This window comes from Grus americana, chromosome 3, assembly GCF_028858705.1.
Source record: "Grus americana isolate bGruAme1 chromosome 3, bGruAme1.mat, whole genome shotgun sequence".
NCBI classification, from domain to species: Eukaryota; Metazoa; Chordata; class Aves; order Gruiformes; family Gruidae; genus Grus; species Grus americana.
The window spans coordinates 29668851-29683136 of NC_072854.1; the positions used below are offsets into that span (position 1 = coordinate 29668851).

At 36.0% G+C, this 14286-nt stretch overlaps 1 protein-coding gene across 1 annotated transcript in view; it reads right to left on the reverse strand.

Moving 5' to 3' along the window:
• The window catches only part of EYS (eyes shut homolog), a 916770-nt gene that overhangs the window by 278183 nt on the left and 624301 nt on the right, over positions 1 to 14286 (reverse strand). Inside the window, exon 35 of the mRNA XM_054819879.1 lies at positions 6243 to 6393. Within this exon, the coding sequence (XP_054675854.1) occupies positions 6243 to 6393 (151 nt within the window). The remainder of the gene's footprint in view (positions 1 to 6242; positions 6394 to 14286) is intronic.

Consider the following 14286-nt stretch of genomic DNA (forward strand, 5'->3'; position numbering starts at 1 on the left):
GCACTGTTCACTTTCATATTCTGTATCAGAGCAGAACCTCAAACTCAAGTCCATAGCTGCTACAGGTAAGCACCTATATTCCGCTGTACCTTCAGTGAAGACTAGCACTCACTTAGTCTGTTCTGAGCTGCAGCTTAAACTCATGGAGTAGGTGATACTTTAAATTATATCAAATATGAAAAATCCTTTAAATAATTGCTGAGCAGATTTATGATCTAATGAAAAAAACCTGTAACTAGTCTACAGGTCTCACTGTATATATTGATAAAAAAAATTAAGAAAAATGAAGCAGGTTTTTCATTTTTGTTTTTGTTTTTGTTTTTTTTTAAAAACTTAGTGAATTCTATTAACAGATCTGGAGATTTGACTGGCAATCAGTATGTCAAAATTCTGTCAAAATAAAGTGGTTTTACAAATCATATGATTCTTAATAATTAAGTATGAAAATTTCAGATGTGCTGTGGAACAACAGGAAATTTGTGGAGATTCAAGAACTGGCCCCTCTAAGGTTTCTAACTACCCACTCGTGCTTGTATCACTGTAGCAAACGGTTGCAGCCGTGTAACAGCGTAGTACACCTTGTAACCCTATGAGAGACTGGACGTCCTTTGCTTTGTTGGCTTCTCCAGGAACCTTCTCAAGTTGAACACTGCAGCACAGGGGGCACTAACAGGGTCAGGACCACTGTAATTTTCTCTGATGACTACTGTAGCAGGATGTTAAAGCATCATGTAAATATAATATTATTATAAGTTATTATGTGTATGTTACTTTCAGAGCCCCATTCTGCAGCTTTATCAGATAAGGTGAATGAATGCCAGATTATCAAACCTGAACGCTGTGCACAGATTGTACTAAATTCTCCCACTGCTTTGCAATGCTCCAGCAAGGGAAATGGATCATAAACTCTGTCTAACTAGACAGTTACAGAGGGATTACTGTTGCTTTGGTCTATGGAAGCAGAGCAGCTGTAACATACAGCAAACTGCTTTCAGATCATTCCGAATTAAGGGCCTGATTCTGTATTTCGTAACACCTGTTTTACATTGCCTGTTTCTTCACTCAATGCCATTCAGTGGGTGAGTAATTGTGGCAGAAAGAATGTAATTTTATACATTTTAGCAATCGTTTATTGAAATGTTTAAAACATTTTTACCTACGTATGGTAATTCCTGACAATATTCTGAGACTAAATGGGCAGTGTCATAGCATCATATGATTGCGGTATCGCGCTACCTCTTTTTCATAAGAAAACTATGTTTTCTTACATATGCACAGCATTTTTTATACCTATGTACTTAAAATACGTGCCCCCACAAAAAATTCACCCAGGTATGGGCTAGTAGTTTAGCTGAGAGACTTTAAATGTATAATGATTTCCATCTCACCTTACTTACCACACTAACACACTACCACCCCAAGCATACCACTCAACTATCTGTTTCCGTTTCCCCATGGGTGACATGGGGATACCAATGCCCATGTATACATTTGCTTACTTTCCACTTTATCTTTCATATTTAAAGTATTTAAATTTAAATTATTTATTTAAGACTGTTCTCCTGGTACAGAAGCTTCCTTTCCTTCTGAAACTTCCTTGTTTGAATACTTGCAAAGTTTAATTATAAAGAATTGCTTATGTTGAAAAGGGCTATGAAGATATAATGACATTTCACATTCTCAGTACTAAAATACTATTAAGTCTAGAAATATAAATTATTGGAGCAATTATAGCAGCAGAAATAACACTATTACTGCAATCAACTGTTGCTGTAGGTATTTGAAAACAATCTTTAATTTCCCTTTGAGTGTACCAATCTTATCTTCTTTGCAGAGGAACAAGCTATTGTAAACAATTAATGATACTAAAGCTAGCATGAAATTAATTATTCTGAAACGTATCTTGAGATTTCAGAAATAATACATCTTTTTTTTAAAATTTCTGATTTAAAATGTCTTTTTTCTGTGTGTAATTCGGTTTCTATTGCCCTGTTGTTGATTTTTAAGTCTTAGAAAACAGCTATCATAAACACCTTTTAAAAAGTGTTTTAAAAATATGACACTATTTAACTGTTTAACTGATTTTGCTGTTTACCGGTTTCTTAGACGTGACAAGTCTGAAGTATGCCCATCACATTCTTTAATGAAGAAATAGGATATGATTTTAAAATAAATAATAAACAAAGCTGTCACAGAATTGAATGGAAGGGTTTTTTTGCTGTGTAGAGACAGCAGGACGAGATGTCTGCCAGCCAGCTATTTATAGCTTAGCTTTCCTCCTGACTGTTCAGCTCTGTCTTCCTACACTGTCAGGTGAATCCACTACACTTTGCAAAGGACAGTTTACAGAGAGTCATAAAAATAATTTCTTGCTGTGCAGAAACAGTTTGCAGTGCTTGAACTTGGATGAACTCGTCCAAGGTATTTCAGCGTATGTATCTGTTATCTCATTTTCTACCCATGTCTTCAGAACCTTACCCTCTAACTCATATCCAGGCAAATACTTGTTCTATCTTTGGCCTGTGGGTACGAAACATCAGAGAACTGTAGATGTGTATGAGGAAGGGGTGGCAGAGAAAAGGTGTTATGGACTGACCACAACCCCCCATTCCCCATCCTTCTGTGCTGCTCACGGGGAGGAGATAGAGGAGCTGGGAGTGAAGTTGAGCCTGGGAAAAAAGGTAAGAAATACCCACTGCCCTTATAGTACCCCTTATACAGAATGGCATCAAAGAACAAAAGGAAAAGCAGTTAAGATAGGAAGGTAATTCCCCTCTCATTTTTGGAAAAGAAAGTGTCAACTTTTTGAGACTGAAAGGCAGAGAATAATTGTTGCACCTTGCCTTACATGTTGAGGGCACTCTGACTCTAAGCAATATCGAATAATAAACATACAGACAAAAAATAAATATGTGGAAAAAATGCGTGGATACTTGAGAGCTGATTAGGAAATTGCAGTATAGGAAATCCTCAGAGGACACATTATTTTACCCTGAGGGCTTCGCAGATCGTATCAAACTTCACTCATAAAGAAAGGAAGAGGAATCTAGCCTGGAAATTAATAGTGCAGCATGAGCCAATTCCAGTAGTACGGAACTCCTGTGTCAACACTTTCTGTCACTGACAGCTAGAAGTTCCTGTTAGACAGAAACTGAAGCAGTCTAGGGTCTGAAGTCACTGCTCTCTGCAACTTCCACAATGCTGGAAGGTAGGAGAGCCAACAGCAGAGTGAAATACTCCAGGGAGAGAAGGAGCTCATCTAACACAAGACAATGTATTATTAGGCAGACACTATGGATATCACAAGGGTCATTATCAGAATTGACTCCAAGAGTGATCACAGCATTTGCCAAAAAAAGCTGAGTCTCAGCTGGAGCAGAAATCTCCCTTGAAGCGAACTGCAGGATGAAGGTCAGAAACAGACCTTTTCTGTTTTGGGGATGATGAAGGTTTTACAATAGAAGCCTGACTGCCTGGGTCAAAGCTGATGAGAAAGAAACTTCCTGGAGTGGTTTCCTACTGCTGGGATTGAAAAGCCCACATAAAAAGAACTTGGACAGACAGTTCTCCATTCCCTGGCAAAAAGGAAAAATATAGTCTTTATAGACTGCACATGGCTTGTAGCCAACAGACTTTGATGGAGAAAATTAAACTTGCCCAAAGCTGCAAAAAAAGTAAAAATTAGGCAAAATGAAACACTAAGATCAAAATGAACATAAAAATCATAAAGGAGTAAAGAAAATTAAGTGAAAGAAAAGGCTGAGGTAATCTCAAACAGAAAGGAGTGAACTGCAAAAAAGCTTCATGGAAAACTAGAGAGGCAACTGAGAGTCGAGGATGTATTTTTACCTTTGGGGAAGTTATTTGAACATATGCTGTCCAAGTACTAATAAAGGTTAAGTATCACCCTATTATCTCATCTACATAACAAACATGGACCATAACTTTTCACCTATTAATCCTGCATTAAGAATAGAATAATGTATTGAACTGCAACATCCTTAAAGAAAGCAAGCCCATCTTGATATGACAATCCAACACATATATAAGCAAAATGTTTAAGCAGTAAATTACCCTTAAAACATTGTGGTTTATTGCTATTTTAAGTGATACCTAAGGTAAACTTATTGCTCTGGATTTTATTTTGCCTTTGGCTGGTGAAGAGCTATTTACCATCCCAAAGTTCCTTCTCACATACACATTATTATGTATATCCCTCAAACAAACTGTTTCTGTACCTTCTCCTAAATACTCTCCATGGATTGAACTTACCTAAGCCTTCACTATAAATTCCTTGGAGGATGCCCAAAAACATTTCTCTTAGCTTCTAGAAGACAGATAATTTAAACATTGAAAATATAATTTTCTTATTTCTTACTAGTATAGAACATTTCTTGAAGATACATTTCTATAAGAAATAAAATTTTATATGCAACTAATAAGATAAAATATTACAGATGAATGGATAGTTTGAGTATGAATGTTTGAATTAAGGGAAAAGTTATATGACTACAAATACTATTTGACATGCTCTTTTAATGCCAATATGTGGTATTTAGAAGTACACTTTTCAAGGAATATTTGCAACTCTAAAAGCATCATCTCACAAGAACTTTTAAGTTGGATTTCAACAGTATTGCCATTTGATTGGTTGCTATCCGATTTATTATAAGGTGAAAGGAATCTAGAAATGCTGCATTACAATAACAGCATCAAAACCACATCTGTGCTTGAAATTACTGTATTCACCTTGTTATAAGATGACCTTCACTTACCAAAGAACAGAATAGAAATAAAAAGGTTAAAACAATTATCACAGGGTGAAGACTACCCAAAATTATGGCTCAAAAAAATGAAATCTGGACTACAGATGTCCAGCTCTGACTACATGATTCTGCTGTGCACTGGGAAAACAAAAAAACCCTGCAGATTAACTGTTACAGTGTGGTGATACAGTCACGTATCCGAAGATCACTGCTCAGATAAATGGGACTTGGACTACACCAACCAGGTGCTAACAGTTTAGTTTATTCCACTATGCGTGGAAAACAAATAAAGACTCACAGATAGTCTTTGTTGTTATAATGGTGATCAACTTTACATTCTTGTAGCACATTTGGGACATGAGACTAGAGGGTGAAATAATCCAGGTAGCCAAATCCTGGTTAGCTTTAGATAAGGGGAAAGTCACAGATTGACTTGGGGCTATCTGACTAGCAAGACCACTGGCACCTTATGCCAACAACTTAATTTTAAAAAATTATACTTAATTATGACAAGAACCCCTTGGGTGCAGATGGGGACTCTGTACTCAGACACCTGAGAAGATGTAGAGGGCTGAGCCAGCTGGGAACTTCTCTGCACAGGGGCCACACTGCCAGGACCTGGAGTGAGTGTCCCCTGGGTGCCTGGTGCTAGTCTCAAATGAATTACAGGGGCTGGGATTTTGATCAGTGTGAGTGTGAGTTTGAAGAGTGTGAGTGTCATATACTAGAATAGAAATCACTACCCATACTGACCCTGCTTTGAAAAAAAAAAAAAAATTGGAATTTACTTAAGTGATATGCGTCTATTATTGTGACTACTCAGCCCCAAATTCCTCCATAACAATTCAGTAATGATTCACTTCTCTCCAATGCTCTGCACGACCCTGTATGTATCTTCTGAACACCTTCGCAGCTCACTTCTTCCCTAGCTCTGTGTTAGCCCTATTGCGTGTTACTTCTCACCCCTGCACGTGCCCTTACCCTAGCTACATACATAGCCCCACAAGTTCAAATTCCCGTACCATACCTCTCGTTCCACAGGTTAACTCTCTTCTTTGCTCCATTTTTACACACAGCTGCCTGCGCCAGCACAGGATGCAAGCAGAGAGCCTCTTTGGTTATGGAAACCAGTGCAGTTATGCTTTTCACATCTTCATAGAACTAGCACCTGAGGTAACAGGTACCTCCTCTGAATTTGATGATATTGCTCCTGAACTCTGCCTACTCAAGACAAACAGGAATGAAGATCACAATTTCAGGCCAGAATGCTGTTTCGGTTTACTTCACTTACTGAAGTCCCAGGCACCAGCAAAACTCTGCAAGGGACCATACATCCCTTAGATGTAATCCTCACAATGCTGTAAGTAATTTTCACTTTTTGCATAGTTTAAATTTCTTCAGTTATATCCTATTCAATATGTCACTCCCAAAATAACAAACATCTTAAATAAAAATAAATAATAAGAAAAAAAATACCTGTTTTATTGCATAATGATGAGGCAAACCACCAACAAATATGGATCCTGTTTCACGCCAATATGAGCTGGACCAGAAATTGCTAGGCATACTCGTCTTTGCAGATATCCCCAGGACTGACATTTCTGCTTCACATGGTACCATGCCTTGCCTGCAAAAATTTAGAAATAGGCACATTTTACCACTATATATAGTTTACATTACTGTCTATCTGACAAATTAATTAGGCTGTTACTAAACCAATAAGGAAAGAAAATCAAGTAAATAGCTGTTTTTATATTAAAGACTATAAACGTGAAAGATGTTTAACAAGCTGTAAGTTGGCATGTCTTTGGGGTTTGAACTTCCATTAAAATGAAGCCATATTGTAAATCTGAGGAGTGCAACTGCTAAAAAAGCCAAAACGCATAATGGCTGAATTAAAAAGTTAGGCAATTTTTAACAATAACAAGAAGGCATTGTAATTTGAAAAATAGACTTGCATTGACTTCAAATATTTTAAATATCCCTCTTTTTCATCACAAAAAAAAAGATAACCCAGCAAAGCAATTTAAAATAAACTGCATTTTAGAGAGTGCAGACCTAATATAATTTGTAATACTTCTCTTCAAAAGCATTATTCCTAAAACTGAAGGCAGTAATATAAGGCCCTGAAATTAATACATACATTCCCTTTTCCCTCCCCCTGTCCACACGCTCTCTTAACATTGCCGCTCTTAACAGCATGCATAAATTGTTAACAATAAACAGAAGGTGCAAAGTAAACAATTTGATTTTCTTCAATTTTTTTTTTAATGATGCAAAACTCATTTACATTCCGATAACCGACTGGCAGCAAACACTCTATCTTCATGAAAGAAAGCACAGTGAAGAAATACCAGGGCTAAAGACTCTCTCACATGGGAAATTCTTTCAGCCCATCCTTTTCTCTGCACACGAAACAAATCAGGGTTCAATCAGCTGTATGTTTAAAAATATTGAAGTGCCTTTGAGATATAAGTGCCACAAAAAAAATCTATGTAAAAATAGCATATGCCAAACGAAACTATAAAAGCAAGAGTCTGTAATTTAGCTAGGATGCTATAGGTAAATTATGAATTCAGTTTATCTTTGAAAATGCAAAATTAGCTTCTGTAACTTGGTTACAAAAAGAGCATGGAAAATTTTCTTCACTATCTTCTGTCAGATAATGATATATAAAGGATTTCTCACATGCTATTTGATAAGGTCTTCTATAATTTTTTAATTGAGAGGATGGAGACATAATATTAGCAACATTTGCAAACAGTCCTCTATGTTTTCTGTATAATTCTGTTTTTGTGATACTTTCAGAAAAATGTGCAAACATGGTATTAGCCTTTTAAAAGACAGGACTATAAATGTTTTTGCAAGCAAAATGGCCTGTCCATCCTATGGTAAATAATTTCAGATGAAGAATATGAAGTTTTGTTTTGTTAAAATCAACATTAAAGAATATAAATAAATTGAGGTTTTAATTCTGCGGACTAAAAATAAACTTAAGGGATCACTTCAGGGCATTTTTTTTTGGTTTTACCTCAATGTTTACAAAGTTTTTTGAAGCTTGCTAATTAATAGCTAACATGAATGAGAAAAAGGGAGGAGAAAATTGTAGCCAGAACTGCAATCAAGGAAAGGAATGTTTTCCTACTACATTTTGTAGACGTTATGCAATGATTGTATGTCTAAGCACATATGCAAGGTTCTGCAGCACACCAGTTTCATTATTTGCTTACAAAGGAAGTTTGCTAATAATGTGTGTAACTCATACATGCTTTCTCAGTAGCTCTGTTTTCAATGATTAAGCATTTTTTCCTAAGGCTTGAACCCAGCGCGACATTTTGGATATATTCATTCTACAGCAGAAAGCTTAGGTGAGAGTTCTAAGGACAAAATTATTGATTTTTAAATATCTAAAATATCTTCTCTTTCTGATAAAAGGATATAATGTTTATGAATAAAGGCATAATAATAGGATAGCAATATTTCAGAAAAATTTTAAATCAGATTTGTTTTAATGCAACATTTGCATTTTTTATTTTTCAAAATAATTAACAGATGTGCTAAATGAAGGAAAGCTGCCCCAAAAAAATTCCTTTTTTTTTTTTTTTTTTAAATCACTATTTCTTTTACACATTTTGAGATGCTAATGCTGTAACTGGCTATGGGACCATGTATGTACTTCTATTACAGAAGCACCCTGTTTACAAATGTAGTTCTTTTCACATTAGCTGTAGACATATTTGTTAGATTGTCCTTAATAGCTTATATGATGGATATGCAGAAGTATTTTTGTGTGCATATATAAACATATTTTGAAATTAATTCCCAGTACTTTATGTCAGAAAACAAGTTAATACAATTCAATAGCATTAGCTGCCTTCGCCCTAAGCTTGTTAAAATGTCAGCCATGCACCTTTGATTGTGCTTGATTGAATCTAGCAGGGTCTGGCCAAATTAGAATAACAACCTTAAACCATTATTGTTTAGCATTTGCTGATGATACAATCACCGGGTCATATATGCACTCTATGAAATTTCCATCAGGCTTTTAAAATACTTTTTCTACAATCAGCACATTGGGTGCTTTAAAGGTCAAGTAAGAAGACAGAGCTTTTTGCATAATTATAAATGTGGAAATGCATACAGCAACTCTCAAGCACTTTTGCTGGGTAAGCTACCAGTAATTGTGCCTCAGTCCAACCCAGCAGTAATAGTTCACAGATTCCTCATTTGTACTCACATAAACGTAATGATTAAATACTGGCCTATTAATTATAACCTGAAGATGAGTTCTGTCTAAACAGTATTAAATCCATTGCCCAATGCCTCGCAGGTTGGAAGGATGGAAAGGTCAGATCATAATTTGATAACTGTTGAGATAACGGTAGCTAAACATGACAATGTCTGCGTCAAATCCAAATCCTTTTACATAATGTCCTTACTTGCTGACATTTGTTAGTGATGATTAAATGGCATGTTTGGGATTATCATAAAATGGTAAAAAGGTAATAAAACAAATGGGAGAAGAGGAGGACGGAAAGAGGGATGTCCAGATAGAGTATTGTGCAGCCTTGCTGGGAATAAAGCTCCTTTAATCTGGTTTTCCTGATAAGAAAGGGAAATCTCTTGTTCTAGGATCAAGATTGAAACTTTCACCCGTCTCCAGCAATTTCACTTTGAACGTGATCATGCTAAACAACAATTCACAATTCACTCCTGACCCTGGAACTATGTAGGATGTAATATTAGCATTCAGTCTATTAAACAAAAACAAAAGTAGGTTTGCAAACAGCTATATCAAATATGAGTAGTGAACTTTAAAAATTAAAGAGAAGTTTTATTATCATATATTCTAAAAAACAACCCCAAAGTTCCCTGATTTTATTGAGGACAACTGATTAATTAAAGCTGAGAAATATATTTCATTTTCACTGTGTTTAATTATTATTTTACAGATTTCTCAGCTTAAAAAAAAATTAAAGATAAATCCTGATTCCCTCTATTTTCACCCAGTGTCTAGTAGATTTCATTTTCTGGTTTCGCACTCAAACTGCTCCTTGTAGTAGAATGTTTATTTTTGTCAAATTGCAACAGTAACAATAGACCAATTGCCACAAACAATTAAGAATTACATTTTCTTAATGCACATTTAAAACGTGGGATCAATTTTGACCTGGTACTGGTTTTAAAATCCTTAAGGCTTTGCAAGGGTGTTTGAGACAACTTTAAGAATGGAACATCTGGACCTCTCTGCTCAGAGAGGTTGTGCAGGTTTCACCCTTGGAGGTCTTGAAAACCTGACTGAATAAAGCCCTGAGCAACCTCGTCTGATCCTTGTCTGGCCCCGCTTTGAGCAGAAGGTTGGACTGGAGACCTCCTGAGGTCCCTTCTAGCCTGAATTATTAGGATTCTACAGTCCTGCGACATTTTTATTTAGCAAAAAAACCCAAAACCCAAACAAACCCCAAACCCACAACCCAACCCTATAGCAATAACATTTAGAGAATAAAGCAGAATCTCCTATTACCCTCAGTAGATTTATTTAGCTAGAAAATACACCAGTTACACTCACAGTCATTAAATTTTCACTCTGCAGTAAGATGCATCATTTTAGACTGCTCAAATCTGTTGGTGCTGACTGTGCCCTGCTGAGACACCAGATAGCATACACTTTCATGTTGTCTATGAACTAATAAGTCAACGACATATTTTTTTCTCATTCCCTCTGAGAGCAGACTCATATTTCCTGGACCTGGAGCTGATTTCTTAGTCTGGTCTTAGAGACTGATTTAACTAGATAAACAAGAACAATGAAGGCATGATGTAAATTTCTCTAGGAATATGGAGGGGGGACACACTAATCTTTGTTTCATGTATTAAGGAATTAATAAATATCGTACCCCCTTATTCTTTTCACAGAGGTTACCCTTACACTACTAACTAAAAGGGTCCACAACATGAGTTCAAATCCTGACACATAATCATCCATGTTTTTATGAAGTTATCACAGTTCCTGTCACAGTTGCCACCCAGGCTAGCTATCATCTCCAATTCTGAAACTGAAGAAGTTCACTAGTTAGTGCAATTCAGGAATCATTCCTAGTTAAATGTTGCCAACCAATTTTGCAATAAGTATTTTTATAGAAATGATCTGGGACCTGCCAGTTGGCCTCAGGTCCAGGGAATAGTCTTCAGATTTCAGTTTTATTTACTATTATAGATTTAGCTAGAGAAAAAACAACTTTCTATGTCTCTGGCCATTTCTGTCTTTGCAGTTTGGAGAGCTTCAAGTTTCCTGCTGCTCACATTGTAACAACCTTAAATACTATTTACAGAAATTAAACTTAGAAAACAATATGCACTTATTTCAAGTTGATGTAGATGTAACTAAAGCGCCATTTAGTGAAAAGTTTGGCCCAAATGAGAGTACTCCATTCAAGCATTCAGACAGTGGCAAGCTTAGTCCAACCTAGACTCACAATACTCATATTTTATTTTAAGTGAAACTGAAAGACTGCACTGAATAAGAAGTTACACAGTGGGAATTCATATTTACATCAACTCTGCAGGCCAGCATTATTTCTGGTCTCTATATCCTGTCTGTGTTCTCCTTAATACATTTTTATGCTTGTGACACGGGGCCAAGGCAGCCACAGAACGTTGAATCCACTTTTAGCATCCATAAGCATCCTTTGATGTTCCTCAGAAAATAACATAGAACAAAGTTTTAGGTATGTTGCCTCTTATTAAAGTCTTACTCTACTGTTTTTATGTTTCTGCTCCTGCAATAAGTTGTTTCAGAAGTTAAAGTAGAATATTTTCATTCTTAGAAGTGAGACTAACAAGCTCTTTTGAGATCCAAAGCAAAAGTAAGTAGCAACGACAGAAACATTTTTAGTATTTATTTAGTTAAATAATCTGAGCAAGAATAGATCACTATACATCACAGATTTGTCTCTTTGGTGATTCTAAATTTTAACTTCTGAGTGTCTCCTTTGATGGCAGAGTTCTGAAAAGGTGTAGAATATGATTTGTACACAAGATGTGGCATGACTGACTGAGTAAGCTTTTATCTTAAAGAGGCTGTAAAACAACAGTTTGTATCAAATTAATTGGTGGTATTAAGTCACTATTAACTGTTATTATGATCAATTTAGTATAATTAAATCCATTGCATTCAATTACATTGTTAGAAAAAGGCAGTTGCTTATTCTCTGTTGACTCATACAAAGTTTAAGAAAAATAGTCACCTTTTGTGGAATATAAAAAATATGTGCAACATAATAAGCTTTGATTTCATGATGTTTTTTCATTCCAGTTAAGATTTTTTTACATTGCATTGATGCAAAGTAGAATAATATTATTTAGCTGCAAACAAATGCATTTAGTATTAATCTTTTATTAGAAGATTTGATCAGTGCAGGGTTTTTTTGTATACTGAGACAGATATGCAAGAAGAAAGTCTACTTTCATTATTCTCAGTTTCTGGAAACTAACTGCAGGATATGAAAATATTAATGCCAGGTTTCTCTGTCATAATTTATAGGTTTTGTCAATTTCCACTATTCCTTCTTTCTTTGTGAAATCTTAGTTCTTGTTGAATGAATAAAGCACTACTTGTAGAGACTTCGGAATAGCAAAGAGTATTCGGACGTGTATTTGGACAATGCAGAACTGGGATCTATCTTTACTACACAATGTTCAAAAAGAGTATGCTCATGTAACATCAGCAGTATAATAGCATGTTTTTTTATGACAGAAAGCTTGTTTCTGAAAGAAATTTAAATTGCTCATTTTAAGAAGACAAGCATTAAGCTAACATTTTAGAGAAATTCTGAAAGTGAACGGAGGACTGTGAATATGTACAGTAGATATGGTGGAGCCTGGATCATCTCACTGGTATTTCTGTTACATCTATAGGTGTGGTTTGACTGGCAATTTAGGCAAAGGACTAAGTTCCAGCCTTTATTCTTTCCTCCCTTCTTTGCACAGCAATTTGCATTAAGGAAATCATTCAGCTGAAAAGAAAAAAAAAGGTATATATTTTTAACTGAATAATTTCTTTATATGAGCTCTGGCCAGATGAGCCAGTAGCTGGATTAAAAAAAACCAAAACAAAACAACCAAAACAACAAACCAAAACCAAACAAACAAAAAAAAACAAACCAGGGAAGAGAGGGAGAACAAAGTGGCTTGATCATGGAAAAAACAACCAAGTCTCCCTGAGGCTAAAAGTCTCCCTTTGAGGGGACTCTGAATTGTCCCCCTTTTGTTGAAGTGACTGCTCAAAAAAGACATAAAAGGAGTCCCCTTTTGAAAGATAGATCTTATTTAGAGAACAAGAAAACCAGACTTTTAAAAGGTAACTTTTTAAATAATGAAAATGTAGAAATAAATGCGATAGATTAAATAAAAAGGCTTGAAAGCAAATTTATTCTCTAACTTGAAGATACCAATGAGTTCTTTACTATATACTCTTTGTCCCCAAAATCTCCTTCCTTCCATGGTTTTAGAAGGCTCACCTTATTGCTTGCTTCCTACAGCAGGCAGACTCTGCCTTTTTTTTTCAGGATTTTCCCAGTCTCACTGTTGCTGCAGACTCTCTGCAAGCTCCATCCTGTCCTTCAGGGAGACAAAGCTTATTTGCTTTCAGAAGAGGAGCAATCTCCCCGCCTCCAGATGACTCTGACTGAAAGGGAATCATGCGGGATAAAGTACAAAGAAAGCTTCCTTCTTACTAAGTAGGAGTTACAGTGTACAGTATTCACACAGCACTGTCTGAATTAACGAGACAGCTATACTGCTTGTCCTGCTCTCTGCACATCCCTCTTTCTTCAGTGAGAAAAGGATGGCTTGCATCATCTTTCAAATACTCATCCTGCCTCATATCTACCTCAGTACAATGATTTTCATGAAACTCATGCCTTCAGGCTTCTGGATGCAATGTGCAGTGCCTAACAGCATTTTTCTCCTAGTGCAGAACTGGCTCATTATTTTTGTTTCTCCATTCTCTGGGACATCTCAAACAGCAGATTGACTTTTGTAGTGAAAGGATATCTAGCAGGTAAAAAAATCTATGAGGCGAGAGTGAATTACACCTCTCAGATGTCTGTCACTGCTTGTTCATATAGTCAGGGTCACATATCTGAGACATAGGGTTAGCAGGTCAGAAAGGAATCTTTACCCAGCTTTTATTTTCAGCTTTTCACTGAAATACTGGCTGGGGTTTGCCAGCCAGAATAATTTGGATATATAAATTCATCACCAATGCTGTGAGTACAGGAGGAGGTGAACGCAGTAGAATGGATCTTAGGAAAATAAAGAAATAAGAAATAGAAGAGTTTGGGTTAACTGTGAGTTTCTGAACAAAATATTGATCATTTATGGCATAGAGGAGGTAAAACTAGTGGTCCCTTGGTGGTCAAATGAGTGGTCCCTTCTGGCCCAAAATGCTAAACCCAAGAAATTTTAGAAGTATTATCTTAGATAAAAATGATAGCCCGTAGTGTTCAAATGGTGTAAC